The 18,410-nt window shown below is 41.3% G+C and overlaps 1 protein-coding gene across 7 annotated transcripts in view; it reads left to right on the top strand.

Moving 5' to 3' along the window:
• itpr1b (inositol 1,4,5-trisphosphate receptor, type 1b) overlaps nt 1-18,410 on the top strand; it is a 492,964-nt gene that overhangs the window by 148,744 nt on the left and 325,810 nt on the right. For all 7 annotated transcript variants that reach the window (XM_041191125.1, XM_041191131.1, XM_041191128.1 and 4 more), the window contains 5 exons: nt 8,458-8,556; nt 10,039-10,122; nt 11,276-11,422; nt 13,041-13,145; nt 13,225-13,269. In XM_041191125.1, coding sequence (XP_041047059.1) covers nt 8,458-8,556; nt 10,039-10,122; nt 11,276-11,422; nt 13,041-13,145; nt 13,225-13,269 — 480 coding nt within the window. The remainder of the gene's footprint in view (nt 1-8,457; nt 8,557-10,038; nt 10,123-11,275; nt 11,423-13,040; nt 13,146-13,224; nt 13,270-18,410) is intronic.

Here is an 18,410-nt window from a genome sequence, read left to right as displayed (position 1 = left end):
CAAGGCATCATTGCCAGTGCTGGAGTGATTAAAATCAGCAACGCAGAAGAGGCCAGAATTAGAGGAGCACAAGTATCTCGAGGGTTGTAGGGCTGGAGGAGATTGCAGAGGTAGGGAGGGGTGAGGTCATGCGGATGAAAATTTTCAAGCCAAGATGTTGTTTGACTAGGAGACGATGCAGGTCGACGGTTATAGGGGTATAGACTTGCTCAGAATTAAAACACGAGCAGCAGAGATTTGGATGTCCTCAAATTTATGGAGCCTATAATGTGGGAGACCAGCCAGGAAATTATTGGAATAATCGAGTCTAGAGGTAATCAAGGCATGGATGACAGTTTCAGCAATTGGGCTGAGCTGAGATGAGGTGAAGTCGGGTGACATTACCGAGGTTAAAATGGGTGGCCGTAGTGGTGGCACTAATATGAGATTGGGAAGCTCATCTCTGGATCAAATGTGACACCAAGGTTGTGAACAGTCTGGTTTGATCTCAGACTGTTTCCAGGGAGAGGGATGGAGTTGGTAGCTGGGGAAATATGTTGGGAGCAGGGATTGAAAGCAATGGCTTCAGTCTTTCCAATATTTAATTGGAAGAAATGTTTGCACAAGCAGTACTGGATGCCAGACAAGCAGTCTAATAATTTAGCAACAATGGAAGATTCAGGAGGGGTGGGTGCTGAGGTAGGACAGGGCAGCATGTAGATGAGAAATAGGAGCGGATGTAGGAACAGTTATGCAATGTGGAGACATTTCCGTTGTCTGCTCATGACATTGCTACAATTTTTTGAATTCATTCTTGGGATTTGAGTGTCACTAGAACAGCCAGCATTTATTGTCCATCCGTAGTTGACCTTGAGAAAGTATTGGTGATTGGTAAGATAGTAACCCTCATTCAGAGTAAGGGCAAAAATAGAGTGATGGTCAGAGCTTGAGCTGAAACAAAACACTGAGAAAGAAGCTCAAAGGTATTGCCAGTGCCACAGATGGAATGGATGGATGGTGGATAACAGCCAAGTGTTACTCTATTAATTTGTTTGAATAAGTTGTTCATTTTTCACTGATGCTAGTTTTCCATTGTGTTTTAGACTGAACAAATTTCCAGCGCCTTTAATTAACTGTTTACAATTTTAATTTCTCAGTCTTTCAAAGGTCAATTTCTTGGAGCTGTAGGTCAGTGTTTTGAGCATCAGTTCCTTAGATTTTTGAAATGCAGTGCCAAGTAGTTAATATTCAGGGTCTCAATGGTTTTAGAGGTCAGTGCCTTGACTACGAGGGCAGATTAGCAGGCACCCACTGCATGTGCATCCTGTTCCATGCGGGAACTCCAGGGCACTTTGTGTGTGCAACAAATGCTGCCAGTTGTTCGAGCCCAAGCTCCTGGTTTCAGAGTCAGAGGAGTGGCTGGGGTCACTGCAGAGAGCCTGAGAGTTTCTTTAAATATCAGTTCCAGGATGTGGTTATCCCACAGCTACAGAGTGCAAGAGATGAGGAGATGGGTGTCCTCTAGACACAGTAGGAGGAAGACACAGATAATGCAGGAATCCCCCAAGCCAGTGTTACTCACTGATCAGTTCTCAGTTTGGAATAAGGGGAGTGTGATGTCTCCTTTGGAGGAATGCAGAAGGTTGGCACCACCAGAGATGTGCTTGCACTTAGAAGAAAAAGTTAAACTGCTGTAATCATAGGGAATTCAATAGTTAGGGGTAGAAGCTAGAAAGAAGATTTTTTTTAAAAAAAAAAGTAGACCTTAAAAGTCATAACCTGAGGACAAGCCCCAATGACAGGTGAGCATAGAAGCAATAAGATAGTGCAAGTAAATGCAAAATGGACCAGGAGAGAGGGTTTCATAATCTTGTGGAATTGGGAATGACTCTGGGGGGAGAGGGCACCTGTACAAAATGGTTGCACTGAACTGGTAGCAGTGCTCTCACTGAGAGATTAACTAGTATCAGGGTTAAAACTAATTTGGCAGAGAGGGGGAAACCAAAAATAGCAGAGGAGCAGAAATAAGACCAGAGGACAGAGAGATGAACAGCAATAAAATTCAAAATATCCCAATAACTGCAGGAGCTAAATTGAGGAAAATAGGGTCTCGAGCCAACTAATGAGGTTGGTGAGTTGCAGGTGTAAATTAGTAAATAGAATCACCACATTGTTAGATTAAATTACAGGCAGATGGTGGCACAGTGGTAATGTCACTGGAGGAGTAATCTGGAGGCCCATGGAATGCTCTGGGGTTACAGGTTCAAATCCTACCATGGCAGCTGGTGGAATTTAAATTCAGTTAATAAATGTCTGGAATTGAAAGCGAGCCTCACTAATGTTGACCATGAAGCTATCATCGATTGTTGTCCACTGATGCCCTTCAAAGGAGGAAATCTGCTATCCTTACCTGCCCATGTGTAATTCCAGATCAACAGCAGTTTGGTTGACTCAACTGCTATTGAGGCTGGGGAACAAATGCTGATTTTGCTAGAGATGCCCACATCCTATGGAAGAATAAAAAGACACATGCTTAAAGAAGACAAGAAATAGATTCTTAATGTACCTGATTGCCAAGCGTTTAGAAATGAGTGAGAAGGAAAAACAGTAAGGATTGTGGCAGTTCCATGTTTCGAGGACTGAAGTCTAATTTTAAACTTGAATTGGGTAATAGAAGAGGAAGCTGTTGCATTGCTGGGAGCTTTTTTCTTTTTTTAAAAAAAGAGTTCCGAACAGTGAGCTCGAAATGGTTGAGCAAATCTGTGGCAACTTTGGAAGGTGTGTAACAAAAATAGCATTCTAATAGTAGGAGACTTTCATTTTTCAAATGTAGACATAGTGCTTGGGGTAGAGAAGAAACAGAAGGATTTCTGATGTGTACTGGCGAACTAACTTGTTCAATACGTCCCCAGTCCAACAGGGAAGGAAGCAATGTTGAATGCAGTTCGGGGAAGAGAACAGAATGTGTTACAGTAGGAGATCATGTAGTTAACAATGACCACAACATCATTCACTTTAGAGTCATTATGGAAAGAGATCAGAAAATATAGAAGTTAAAAATGTTCCCATAGGAAAGAGTTAATTTCAATGATTTCTGAAGGTCATAGTACAGGCAGATTGGAAAGGGAATTTCAGGGTAATGAAGTAACAGGGCAATGGAGAGTATTTAATGCAAACATTTTCCTTGAAGGTAAAAGGCAGAGCCAAAGCTAATAATCCTGGGATGACAATGGAAATAAAAGATAAAATAAAACCGGAAAAAGAAGCTTGTCACAAATGTCAAGAGCAAGATTCAGTTAATAATTAGGAAAATTATGGAAAATACAGGAGGCAATTGAAAAAGTTAATATGGGAGGCAAAGAGAGGTTATGAGAAGATTTGTGGCAACATTAACTTGAATTCTAAAACCGATTATAAATAAAGTATAAGTGGCTAGTTAGGGAAAATGTTGGGTCTATTAAAGACCCAAAGGGAAGTCTTCATGTCGAGGCAGAGTGCATGGCGATAGTGTTGAATGAATGTTTTGCATCAGAAACAGGTGATGTGAAGGTTCCACTAAAAGAGGAGATGGAAATTACGGCCAGCTAGCGATAGATACGGAAAATGTACTAAAAAGATTAGTATTATTGGAATTTGGAAAGTCACCTGGCCCAAATGCATCCTTGCTGATGGAAGCAAAGATAGAAACAGCAAGCGCATTGGCCCAATATTTCATTCTTCATTAGATGATCTGCTGGAGGACTGGAAGGTTGCAAATATTCTGCCATTGCTCGAGGAAGTGGCAAGGGAGAAAACAGGAAACAAGTCAGCCTACTATTCTGGTGGGGAAATGGTTGAAAACCATTTTTGGGGACAAAATAGACTTTCATTTGAAAAGGCATGGGTTAATCAAGGAGAGCCAGCATGAGGAAAGGCAAATCACGTCAGACTAACTTGATTGAGTCCACTTTCAGAAGGCATTTGATAAAATGCCAGGCAAGGAGGCCCAGGAAGAGATGTTCAAGGGTAAGTGGTATGGATACCAAGGGTGGTGGTCAAAGGACGTTTTTCAGACTGGGCTGTGGTTTGCAGTGCTGTTCCTAAAGAGTCACTTTTATGTCCATTACTCTTTGTAGTTTTTCAAAGCTACCTAGACTTGAATGTGAAGAGCAGCGTTATAAAGATGATACAAAGCTTGGAACAGTAGTGACTCATGGTGAGGAATGTTATCAACTTCAAGGTGATTTAGACAAAATGATGAAATGGGAAGAAGCATAGCAGATGGAGTTCCATGTGGAAAAGGTGAAGGAAAGGGCATAGGAGGCCTCATCGAAAGACAGTATTCATAAATGTGCCATTTATAGTAAAGTATAGGTGAGCAGAAAGACCTTGGTGTTCAAACACAAATCCTGAAAGGTTGATAAAGTGGTTGAAAAAGCACCTGGGCTGATAAATAGAGGAATAGAATATAAAAGCTAAGAGATTGTGCTGAGATTTTATAAATCAATGGTGAGGTCTACAGCACAGAAAAAGGCCCTTCGGCCCCATCGAGTCTGCGCCAGTCAAACAAGTACCTAACTATTCTAATCCCATTTTCCAGCACTGGGCCCATAGCCTTGTATGTCACTGCATCGCAAGTGCACATCCAAATACTTAAATGTTATGAGGGTTTCTGCCTCTACCACCCTTTTAGGCAATGAGTTTCAAATTCCCACCACCTTCTGGGTGAAAATATTCTTCCTTGCACCCCTCTAACCTTCATGCCCCTTACCTTAAACCTATGCCCCCTGGTTATTGATCGCTCCACCAAGGGGAAACGTTCCTTCCTGTCTACTCTATCTATGCCCCTCATAATTTTGTACACCTCAATCACGTCTCCCCACAACCTCCTCTGCTCCAGGGAAAATAACCCCAGTCTATCCAATCTCTCCTCATAACTAAAACTCTCCAGCCCAGGCAACATCCTGGTGAATCTTCTCTGCACTCTCTCCAGTGCAATCACATCCTTCCTATAATGTGGATTCCAGAACTGCATGCAATGCTCTAGCTGTGGCCTAACCAGTGTTTTATCTAGTTCCAGCATCTTACCCTGATCTTATACCCTATGCCTTGGCTAATAAAAGCAAGTATCCCATATGCCTTCTTAACCGCCTTATCTACCTGCCCCGCTACCTTAAGGGACCGGTGGATATGCACACCAAGGTCCCTTTGATCCTCGGTACTTCCCAGGGCCCTACCATTCATTGTGCATTCCCATGCCTGGTTTGCCCTGCCTCAGTGCATCACATCACACTTATCTGAATTAAATTCACTTTGCCGTTGATCAGCCTATCTGACCAGCCGGTCTATATCCTCCTGTAATCTAAGGCTATCCTCCTCGCTATTTACCACCCCACCAATTTTCGTGTCATCTGCGAACTTACTGATCAATACTTATTGAGTATTGTGGACAATTCTGGGCACCACACTTAAGTCAAGATGCAGAGGCATTAAGGTACAAAAGTGTTATACTGGGTGTTACCAAGGATGAGGGACTTCTATTGGAAAAGACCATAAATAAGACCAAAAGATATAGGAGCAGAAATTAGGCCATTCGGCCCATCAAGTCTGCTCTACCATTCAATCATGGCTGAGAAGTTTCTCAATCCCATTCTCCCGTCTTCTCCCCATAACCTTTGATTCCCTTACCAATCAAGAACCTATCTATCTCGGTCTTAAATACACTCAATGACCTGGCCTCCACTGCCTTCTGTGGCAATGAATTCCATAGATTTACCACTCTCTGGCTAAAGAACTTTCTCCTCATCCCTGTTCTAAAAGGTCTTCCCTTTACTCTGAGGCTATGCACTCAGGTCCTAGTCTCTCCTAGTAAAGGAAACATCTTCCCCACATCCACTCTATCCAGGCCTTTCAGTATTCTGTAAGTTTCAATCAGATCCCCCCCTCATCCTTCTAAACTTCATCGAGTATAGACCCAGAGTCCTCAAACGTTTCTCATGTGTTAAGCCTTTCATTCCTGGGATCGTTCATGTGAACCTCCTCTGGACCCTCTCCAGGGCCAGCACATCCTTCCTGAGATACGGGGCCCAAAATTGCTCTCAATATTCTAAATGTGGTCTGACCAGAGCCTTATAAAGCTTCAGCAGCACACCTCTGCTTTATATTCTAGTCCTCTCAAAATAAATGCCAACATTGCATTTGCCTTCCTAACTACCAACTCAACCTGCAAGTTAACCTTAAGAGAATCCTGGACTAGAACTCCCAAGTCCCTTTGCACTTCAGATTTCTGAATTCTCTCCCCATTTAGAAAATAGTCTATGCCTCTATTTTTCCTACCAAAGTGCATGACCTCACACTTCCCCACGTTGTATTCCATCGGCCACTTCTTTGCCCATTCTCCTAATCTGTCCAAATCCTTCTGCAGCCTCCCTGCCTCCTCAATACTACCTGTCCCTCCACCTATCTTTGTATGATCTGCAAACTTATCCAGAATGCCCTCAGTTCCTTCATCTAGATCATTAATGTATAAAGTGAAAAGTTGTGGTCCCAACACTGACCCCTGCGGAGCTCCACTAGTCACCGGCCACCATCCTGAGAAGGACTCCCTATCCCCACTCTCTGCCTCCTGCCAGACAGCCAATCTTCTATTCATGCTAGTACCTTGCCTCCAACACCATGGGCTCTTATCTTACTGAGCATCCTCCTGTGTGGCACCTTGTCAAAGGCCTTCTGGAAGTCCAAGTAGATAACATCCATTGGCTCTCCTTTGTCTAATTAACTCGTTACCTTCTCAAAGAATTCTAAGAGATTTCTCAGGCAGGACCTCCTCTTGATGAAACCATGCTGACTTTGCTCTATTTTACCATGCACTTCCAAGTATTCTGAAATCTCATCTTTAATAATGGACTCTCAAATCTTACCAACGACCGAGGTCAGGCTAATCGGCCTGTAATTTCCCATCTTTTGCCTCATCCCTTTCTTAAACAGGGGGTTACATTAGTGATTTTCCAGTCCTCTGGGACCCTCCCTGACTCCAGTGATTCCTGAAAGATCATCACTAACGCCTCCACTATCTCTTCAGCAATTTCCTTCAGACCTCTGGGGTGTAATCCATCTGGTCCAGGTGATTTATCTACCTTTAGACCTTTCAGTTTTCCTAGCACCTTCTCCTTGGTAATGGCCAACATACCCACCTCCGCCCCCCCGACTCTCTTGAACTTTGGGGATGTTACTCGTGTCTTCCACTGTGAAGACTGATGCAGAGTACCTATTCAGTTCCTCTGCCATTTCTTTGTTCCCCACTACTACTTCTCCAGCATCATTTTCCAGCAGCCCAATGTCCATTTTTGCTTCTCTCTTACATTTTATATATCTAAAAACACTCTTTTAATCTTCTTTTATATTACTGGCTAGTTTACCCTCATATTTAATCTTCTCCCTCCTTATTTTTTTTTTAGTTGTCCTCTGTTGGTCTTTGTAGGCTTCCCAATCCCCTGGTTTCCCACTGCTCTTCGCCGCATTGTATGCTTTCTCTTTAGCTTTGAAGTTAGGACTGCTGTCCTTGCGATAGAGAAGGTTGAATGGTCACCTTGTCATTTTAAAGATGATGAGAGGTTTAGATGGAATAGATGGAGAAAATGCATTCCCTCTGGCGAGTGGAACAGTAACTAAAAGTCATAGATTCAAAATCATTGGCAAAAGACCTGAAGGGAGATGAGATTTATTTTCACTGAGTAATATCTAAAAGGATGGTGGAAGCTGAGTCCATAAATAATTTAAAAGGGAGTTGGAGTTGAAAATGAGGAATGTTCAGGGTTATGCGCAAAAAGCGGGGCTGCTCTTTCAAATAGCCAGCTGATGGGCCCAGCTAGTCAAATGGCTGCCTCCTGTACTGTAGTTTTTATGGAACCTGTAAACTATATTTCAACTAGTCGTAAGATCCTCTGCTTGCTCTCTTCCCCTCCCAACTCAAATGGTTAGTTCAGGAAGTTTCTGGGTTAGATTCCTCATCTAGCTGATCACTCTCTGGACATTATAGTGATAAGTGTGCAACACTTATCCTGAGTGTCATTTATAAAAGGAGTTCTCACTCCTGACTGATGTCAGTAGCCCTTGTTAGAAGAGTATGTGCCTTTATGGGAGAAGAGAGTCATGCTTAGTTGTCAAGTTGCCATTTCCAATAGCCTGTCAACATATTAACATCTCACCATGAATAATGGCCACTTGGACAAGGTGACGGAGGGCATTGAACTCTTGAGAACTGGATTCAAACAAGGAGTTAACATCTATAGGGGCAGAGAGGAGAAAATGGGCAAACTGAAATATAAACCAGACTTGAGATTCAGCAGCGGCATGTAAATTAGTTATCTCTTTTTGATATGGTGATCTAGTTGTGTGTCTGAAGAGCCTGATTTAAGCTTTATTATTTAATAATATAAGTGCTGTGGGGCAATGAGAGAAACATGTATTCAGTGCCTTAAATGGTCTTTAATTCTTAAGGTTGTGATTGGAGACAAAGTGGTGTTGAACCCAGTCAATGCCGGACAGCCGCTTCATGCCAGCAATTGTGAACTGGTCGACAATCCTGGATGTAAAGAGGTCAGAAAATAACTTTTCCTTTTATGTAGTGGTTTATCACGACAAAATACTTTGCTTACAGCGCATTACTTTTCAAGTCTGTTATTTATGCAAATATGTTAGGTATTTTGTGCTGAGCAAGATGCAACAAATAGTCAAGAGGTAAATGGACAGTTCATGTGTTTTAATGATGAGGATTAAGGGAGGAATTTATTCCTGGATGCCCTGGACTGTTCTTCACACGATGCTTAATCTCCACTCAAATCCCCAGAATGACAGGATGATTTAATGCATTATTCAAAGAAAGACAACTCTGATGTACCGCAGCATCGGTACTGCACTGGAATGTTGGCTGAGATTATATGCTGAAGCCCTGGAGTGAGGATTGAGCCTACAACCATCTGGCTTGTGCATTAAGACTGCTACTAATTGAGCCAAGCAGACACTAATGGTACAGTTTGAAGTGCTTTAATGTCAGACCCGGTGCTGACAGCTAATTCTTTCATCAGCTGCACTGAAGTGTAGATGAACTGATCTATGATGCTGCAGTCATGTTCAGGAAATGTCTCTGTATTCCCAATGTATGTGGCTCTATATGTGAATGGCTTGGTTGGAGTAAAATTAACTGAGCTGAGTGGTTAATGAAGATTGATGGTGTGAGATTCTGCACCCATTACAGTTTTAATACTTTTACAGTTCTGCCTTGAACTTCTGCAATTGATGCCATGAAGCCAAACTGCAGTTAGCAGTGGAAGAGATTCATGCAGCACTAATGGAGCTTGTCTTCCATTGAATATTAATGAATAAAAGCATGTGGGTGGCCACGCAATAGCAATAAAGTCTGCTTTATTGGTCCATTCTTCCATCGTCACTCTGAGGCAAACATAAAATGTTCTTCGGGCATTTTTAAGATACTGAGAAGCGTTCTATTTTCAGAGTTGTACTTTAGGGTTACAAAGCTGATGCTGATTTTTCACCAGCTCTACCACAAATAGATTATCACCAGTAACCTCCATGGAAATTCTCCTGATTGTCAGAACTTCAGAATTTTGTCGGAAACACAAATGTGCTGTTTCTTTGTGGCTTTCACTGGTTATGGCAGGAGTTCAGGAGAACACCCACAAAAATCACTATTTATGCCTTTGACAGACCACATCACTTACACTTAAAATATAAGATTTCTATTTTAGCCAAATTCACTGACGGGAATTTAAAGGCTAATTGGGAGAAACAATGATGTACCCTCTATTAGTGTGACTCTTTTTAAACATGAATGTTTAAAATTTCCAAAACCCCTAGAGTGTTCAATACTCAGACAATCTCACTTGATCCACCAACAAAGACTTGTATATTGACCATTTCAGTTTTCTAACAATCTTATGGTATTTCAAAGTAGTTTTTTGCAGGTACTCATCAAATATACTCCATTTTATTGAAGTTATGACAAAACACATTTTGGCCTGTTTCTTTAATCAAGATGATTTTATGTGCTGTTTGTTCCAGGTTAACTCTGTGAATTGCAACACAAGTTGGAAGATTGTTCTTTTCATGAAATGGAGTGATAATAAGGAAGACATTTTGAAAGGGGTGAGTTGATTTTCAGTGCTTACAATGTGTTTGGAATTGATCAAAAGCATTCATGCTGTGCATTTTCAAAAGCTTTGAGGATTGCCTGGATTAACTTTTCCCTTCTCGCCTGAAAGGCAGGCTTATCCTAGTGTTTAGTTCCTCAGGTACTAGCGGCTGTCCAGCATGTGCTCAAGTGGCCATATTTCGTGTGCTGTCCCTGATGATGCAGTTTGACAAAGTGTTTTGGCACAGTGGTATTGCAGCCAAACCTGACCCTTCCCCACCATTTGGGCTCTCCTTCCAGTAGTGGTTTCTAAATAGGTGAGCAGGAGCACTGGTAGCTAATTTTTTTGTCCTGAAGCTGGGCACTAGTGTTGATTATATAATGCCTATCAGAAGACCCTTCCCAAAAAACGGTAGAGGAAGGGTCATTGAATATTTTTAAGGCAGAGGTAAATAACTCTTGATACCACCCTCCTGTGTTGGTGAAGAACCTATCGGGGACAGGAGGGATGTGGAATTTAGGCCACAATCTGATCAGCCATGATCTTATTGAATGGTGGAGCCGGCTCGAGGGCCAAATGGCCTACGCCTGCTCCTAATTTGTATCTAAGTCCTTGTGAAGTGTAATCAACGTTATCATTGTAAGAACACAACAGCTAAATTGCACACAGCAAGACCCCATGGGCAGCAATGAGAAAAGATGAGTTTTATTTGCGGTGCTGTTGAGGGACAGTAAGAGGACATCCCTGCTCTTTTTTTGTTTTGAAGTATGTCATCAGGTCTTTTGTCTACTTGAGAGCCCAGGTAGTTTAACATCTCCTTCCATGAGATGGCACTTTGCACAATGCAACATTCTCTTAACTACTTCACCAGTAGTAAGGCTAGGTTTTGTGCTCAAGCCTCTGGAGTGGGATTTGAACTCATGACTCCTGACTCATGGGCTAGAATACTATCCATGGAGCTATGGTTTACTCCCTAATACAGGTTTCCCCAGTCCTTACGACTCAGTATCACAATGCCAAGTGTATTTGCATGCTTTGCTGTCCGATGAGTCCCCTAAAAGATACAACCTCTGGTTAAGAATATCCCATGCCAGTCTCCTGTGCAACAACTAAGGGAACAAACTGGCAAGATATTAATGGTAATAATTTTCTTTTCTCTCATGAAGGGTGATGTGGTGAGACTGTTTCATGCAGAACAGGAGAAGTTTCTGACCTGCGATGAATACCGGAAAAAGCAGTATGTATTCCTCCGAACCACTGGTCGACAGTCTGCTACATCAGCAACCAGCTCCAAAGCCTTGTGGGAGGTTGAGGTACGCCCCTTTGTACAAGAACTAAACTCGTAGCTTTAGAAAGGTGGTATTTGCATCTGAAAAATATCCTCATGGGATTGAAAATTGTGACATTGTCTTTGGCTTGTGCTTTCTTCGGTCAGATTTGGCATTCATGAATCAGCTAAATGTGTTTACAGTACAAAATCCAGCTCCCATATCCTAGCAAGAGAATTGCTAACCTGTGAAAAGCTGAAGGATCGAGTTTTTCTGGTTCACAGTTCTCGGCCTCTTTGCACATTGGCGCTCAGTGTAGATCCAATAAAAAAAAACTAATTTATATTGCATCATTCTCATCCTTGCTGTCGTAAAGTTCTTCACGACCAATGACTTATATTTGAAGTTTCGTCATTGTTATGATGTAGGGATATGTACTGTTTTGGCTTCTTGTACATTATTGTAGTTGGACAGAGCTTCCCCATAACCTTGTTTCATGAGCTGCAGCTTAAAATAAATGTACTGAACATCATGTCAAGCATCTGTTTGGAAGTTTAATCCACATGTAAATAGGAATTGCCACAATTTTTATAATTGAATGCAATCTAGTGTTTAGTTCAATTGATTTTTTTTGAGTACAGCCACATCTTGGTTTTACAGCCATGAAATATTAAGTTAGCTACTGGGGTGAAGTAGGGGTCTGGTTATGCCTACATGGCATTAATGCCTTGTCAGTTACATTAAGATTTGTTAATGTCACATCAGTCATACTGTTAAGGTTAAGACTTACAGGTGATGGGTATTAATTGTCTTTGAGCACAAAGGTGATTGCTGGGACACTGGGTTGAGTGGGAGGAGAGCTGTGAAACTGAATAAGTCAATAAACTCATTCAATAAAGAAAAGCTCTGTCTTGGTTTCGGCTTCGCCAACCGGCTTGGATCCTATTAACACACAGCGAGTTAATGCTACTGTGGCCTTGGATGAAACAACTGCTGTGATGGTCTGACAAATCTCATCTGGTGAACTTTCAGCACAGTTAAAGCTCACAATACTGAATTGTGAAGTGCCATTTCTGATTAATTGGCTGTTTAAAATAGTCTGGTGAATGGACATAAACATACGATATTGAAAGCAAGGCAAAAAAAAAAGTCTCTCGCTTCAAATGATCTCGGTTTGTAAATCTTCCTGCTTACACCAGTGTCAGAGAGGGGCTGTTGAATATTTTTACTGTTTTTAAAAACTCTAAAGTGAAAAAGGAGAAGAAACGCTGTGAGGTTGCCTGTATCTTTCCTGTCTGTGCTATCCTGGTCCATTACAAAATAGCTACGTTATTAGTTGACCTTAATATCAGGTTCTTGAATTTAGGGAAGTGTGAAATTTTACAGAAATATTAAAATTCTTCAGAAAGAACTTGCATTTACATAGCACCTTTCATAATCTCAGGTTGTCCCAAAGTGCTTGGCTGCCAAGGAAGCACTTTTGAAGTGTAGTGGCTGTTATCATGTAGATCTGAATACCTTTCGGAAACACAAGGCCAACTGCACCCAAATGGAACTGGGAATGTGATCTGATCTTCCTGTGTTTGCTTTGTAAGGGTGTAAGTGAAGGAGTGCAAAAGAGATGGACAAGAATCAAGTCCTATGTGTCTTTATTGCATTGCAGGTAGTTCAACATGACCCTTGTCGTGGGGGAGCTGGACACTGGAATAGCCTCTTCCGGTTCAAACACTTGGCCACTGGAAACTACTTGGCTGCTGAGGTTGGCGATGTGAGTGTTTCTTTTATTTCCCTGTTGTCTTTCTGTGTAGCTTTCCTCAGTACCTGATGCTATGTCATGTGTTTTCCAGGCCAACCCAGATTACCAAGAAGATTGTCAAGAATCCCGGTCATCGGTAGGTGATTTTCAGCATACCAAAGTGGCAAGAGTTTGTGGCTTTCTAGTGATGCAGTTCTTTGAGTGGTGTGTCTGCAAATATTTAAACTTAACAACCTAATTGTTCGTGTAGTGTCCTTTATTGCCTTGCTTATTTCCCCATCCTGTTAGAGGTATTAGTTTTAAAGCTAATTACAAAGTTTTCAATTAATTTTTATCATCACAAACAACCAGCAGAATTAAAACTGTGATCATTTATGGTGTGGAATTACAAGATTCCTGATTTTATTTCATTTTTTCCCTCAAAAAAGATAGCCTGCATTGAAACAGAATCTGACTTCCCCTATTTGGATTCAAAATAAGAATATCGGAATTGCTGGATCCGAAAGATTGAGATCCCTCTCGTTTTACCATCCTGGTAGTCCAGTGATAGAATGATAGAGTTACTAACTAAACATTGCAATCAAACTCCATTCATTAGTCCACAACAGACCCAGACATGAGGAAACTCCCCCACCCTTAACTAGGGTGGAGCATTAGGAGCCATAGATCCAAAGTCACCTGCTGTTGCCAAGTATGCCATGCTTGGCATGTCATGTCTCAAATTACACATGCATTACATCCCAAAATGTTGTTTCCTGAAAGAAATCCAACTTTCAAAAATGGAAGGTCACAAGTGATTGTTAATAGGAAAAAGGCCTGTGTTTGGAAATCAGCTACTTTGGAGATTTTTTTTAAAATTATAACGCTTTGGGAAATAAAAAGAAAGAACTTGCATTTATGTAAGCACGTTTCACAACCTCAGGGTGCCCCAAAGTGCTTCCACAACCAAGGATGTACTCTTAAGTGAAGTCACTGTGATAGATTTGAATGAAAAGTAAACTGTAAGTTGTGATAAATGAAGTGTGATTGCTATTTGTCAGCACATACTTGTACTTGCAACTGGGGACAGAGAGAGCATGGCCTGAGTTGGATAAAGTCTATATACAATAAATGCAGGCCTTACATGTGCTAAATCTTAACTTTGAAGAATTTCATCTCACATTAAATAGACAAAGAGCTTGTTGACAGTGGCCACAAGTGATTAAGACTTAATTTTCTAGCTTAGTTAGACAGCCAGAACAGTCGTACAGATTATTGTAGTCTTTTAGCACCTTGCTGTGCCCTTTAACATCTGTATTACTTTAACTGTAAGTAAATCTAACTAAAGTTTTTTTTTATTCTATACAAATTGCTTTCAGAGATGATGGAATCCAGGTGGGGCATTCCATACCTTTTCCAGAAAGCAATTTTCCAGGATTGGAAGCCAAGTGTTAACCCTGGGCACACTAGACTATACGTGGCAATGAATAAAGATGCCACTTTCAGTTCCTTATGTTTAGACTGGGTATATGAAAATTGCCGTAAACACCAGAGCAAGTAATGAGAGATAGAATCAACAAGAACTTTCATTTGTACTGTCCCTTTAGAAAGACATCCTTAGCAGGGATGTGACTTTAAAAAAAAATGACAAAACCAAAGAGGAGGCTGTTAGGAGGAACCACCAAGTACTTGGTCAGAGAGGTGGATTTTAAGCAAGACTTTTAAAGGCTGAAAGAGAGGTGGATGGGCTTGGGGTGGGAACACTAGGGAACAGTAAATAGCTGGCTGAAGGCATAGTCTTTTGTCTATCGGTGACCTTTATTTAATGTGAGATGAACTCCTTCAAAGTTAAGATTTATCACTTGTACCAAGCCCTGCATTTTTTGTATATAGAATGAATCATTCAGGCCATGCTCACATTGTCCCCAGTTGTAAGTGGAGTAAAAGGCACAAGAGGGATGCAGAAGAAGCCAGAGTCAGACCAAGGGATGGATTACAAAATATAGATATGTCTCAAGTTCTTTGTGTCTTCATTGAGAGGGACGATTGTTGGTCTGGACTTTGGGAGTAGTGGGACTATTTGAGATGGAGAACTCATGGGATTTAATGTGGATTGGAGAATTTATATGGAGCGAAAGGATTTCTGAAGGATAGGGCAGCAGTGAGATTACAGGAGAAGGTAAGGTGAGTTGTGATGGAGATTGAAGTCGTCAATGATGGGCCATCTCTCTACAGAGCCTGAGTGAGGATATCCTGGTGAGAAATTTGGGATGAGTTTGGGGCAGACATGCTAGACAACAAAGACTCCTTGAGAGAGGTGAGAAGTGTGGAATGTAGAGAGATGCTTGAAGGAATAGAAGTTAGCACAGGGGTAGGGGAGAGACCAAGGTGAGATTAGGTGATGTGGGCGGATAGTAAAAAGTATAGTCAGATGGGGAAGCTTCATTTAATGGCCAAGGTGTTGCCACTAGTCAGCTAAGATTCAGTCAAAACCTTCATTGACCATAATCATGCATGGTCACGACCTTGCTCACAAGATGAAGGGCATTCTGGGGGAAAATGAGAGAGTTGATAATTGTTGATTTGCTGCCAAAGTTCGAGGGGATAGTGTGGCAGAAAGGATGTTGGGATTAATTCCAGTGGACATGCTTTGTGGGCAGATCAATGATGCCTTCATTGAGAGACTGCAAAGAGAGGCACAAGTGGTAGCTGTGAACTGAGCAAGAAATAGCTGTTTGAACCTGGAATGGTGACAGAAAATTATGAAAATAGAAGTGTAGGGATGGAGGATGGACTGTTAACGGCCTGTTAATTGCATTATCAAGGTTAAAGGCACACAGGTGAAGGGCATTGATTGATTAAGCACTTTGAGCACATGTAAAGAAAGACTGGTGCCTTTTGATGTTGGCATCATGGTGATGTCATGCTGGACTCATTATCCAGAGGCCAGGGATAATGCTTTGGGGACGCAGGTTCAAATCCCACTATGATAGCTGCTGTTAATTAAATTTAGGGCTGGAGTGCATCATTACCCCTTCGTAATGAAATTCTAATTTGATAAGTTTCATTTGATATTTTTGTTTTCGTTACAGTAAAGGTGTAGTACCTCTTTAAAAGGGATTGATCATTTGATTATTTGTTTATTTGCTTATTTGATTTTCAAAAGAGTACAAAGAAAGACTACTGGGACATTGTGTCAGGTAGAAGGCGCCCCTACTCCTCTCCTTTCATGCCCAAGGTGCAAAATGACTGTTTTGTGTTGTTACGACCAGCCCCGGGTGAGGTTCTCCCAATTTATGACCCTGGACGAGGTACCCCAAATTGCTATGCTCCCAGGTGAGGAGGTATGAACTGACTCCTTTTCTTTATTCAACCCCCTTGGTTGGTTGCAACAAGGTTAATTTAAAAAGTATCCCTTCCCTCATGAATACCTTTTCCCACTCCAAATATATTTATTTTAAAAGGAGCGATATAACCAGGCTGACTGAAGTGAAAGAATGAGTTTATTAGTCACTAAACACGAGAAAAAATAAGAATGCAACACACATATGCACAAATTATAAATGAGAAATTGAGTCCAAAAATAAAAGTTAAAGATATACAAATCAGTCCTTTGGCTTGTCTGTGAGGAGTAGGTGGCAAAATGTTGCAGTTGTTAAGTTGGTGCGGTTCCGGTATCGCTGACTTTGGCAGTTGAGCAGTTGGTGTGGCGATTCTTGGTTCTGCAGGTTAGTTGAAAGGAGTTGTCTTGTTTCCTTTTTGACTGTCGCTTTGCTGATTTGTGACTTGCTTCCAGCAGTCCAAGAGAGAGACTTTTTTTTAACCTGCTAGTACAGAGATGCCCAGTTGGTGTCCTTCAGCTGTGACTTTCATAGCACATGCACATCAGAATAGAACACCAGACTAGCACACACAATTAGAGTTGATGTTGGCTTTTTTAAACCCCTTTCCTTGTGTATCCCTGGAATGGAAAAAAACAAACATGTCCATCACCCAGATCTGTTTTCTTTTCAACTCCGTTCATGTTCACAGTCTGGGATATAACTCAACAGGAGGTGGTTTTGGCTGAGATGGTAATCATTTTCCATTATCTCCAAAACACAGGAGATTAACTATATCTTTTCCTTTAAAGTGCCTCTGTCTGAAGTAGGCCGTGTCACATAGGATGCATAGTCATGACAGCATCTGTCTTCACTGAAGAAGAGGATGCTACCATGTTACACTAAAGTTTGAGGCAGTAGAGAAGTTTTTTTAAGATAAAAATAGATAGAAACACTTAATAGGTTGGCAGCGCTCGAAGCAGAACACAGTCCGGATGGGGTGCATCCTAGGTTAGGAGGAAATATGGGTGGAGTGTGCAGAGGCTGTGCCCACAATTTTCAAATCCTCTTTGTAGGTGGCACCAGAGGGTTGGAAATATTCTAGCCTCATTCGAGAAAAGGGGAGGGGAGAAAAGACAGCCTTTACTGGCCAGTCAACCAAATACAGTGATCGGGAAACTTTGAGACAATATCTGAGATAAAATGAATTGTCACTTGGAAAAACCTGGGTTCACAAATGACAGGAGGCAGAGATTTGTTGCAGGCAAATTTTGTTCGACGAACTTAATTGTGTTCTTTGATAAAGTAACAGTGTTGTTGAGGATAGTGCAGTTGACTTTGTATTTATGAACTTTCAAAGATGTTTGATAAAGTTAGCAAAACTGAACCCCATGAGATTAAAGGAACTGTAGCAACATAAATACAAATTTTGGTATGAGGCAGAAAGCATAGAGTATACAGTGGTATCTCCCTTGAGTCAACATTAGGGCCACTGTTCTTTTTCATACATGCTATTGACCTGGACCTTTGGATACCAGCCATCATTACAATGTTTGTAGATGACTCAAAACTTAGAAATGCAGTAAACAATGAGGAGGATCATAAACTTCAGGAAGATATAGAATGGTCAAATGGGCAGAAATTTAAGGCAGAGAAGTGTGAAGTGTTGCAGGAAGAGTGAGTAAAAGCAATATAAATTAAATGCTGCACTATAATGGGATGTAAGAGCAGTTGCACACAAATCTTTGAAAGTGGCAGGACAAATTGAGAAGGCTGTTTTACAAAAAAGCAGATGTGATTTCTGGCTTTGTTATTGGAGGAGTGAAGTATTAAAGCAGTGTGGTTATGCTAAACTTTTATTGATTAGGACCCAGCTAGAATATTGTCCAATTCTGAGCACCACATTTTAGGAAGGCTGTCAAGGTTTGGAGAAGATGTTGAATTTTACTACGATATTACTGAGGATGAGGGAGAGACT

The sequence above is a fragment of the Carcharodon carcharias genome, chromosome 7 (assembly GCF_017639515.1).
Source record: "Carcharodon carcharias isolate sCarCar2 chromosome 7, sCarCar2.pri, whole genome shotgun sequence".
NCBI lineage: Eukaryota > Metazoa > Chordata > Chondrichthyes > Lamniformes > Lamnidae > Carcharodon > Carcharodon carcharias.
Note: the sequence above shows the minus strand (reverse complement) of the source record. Positions and strands in the feature narration are given on the sequence as shown.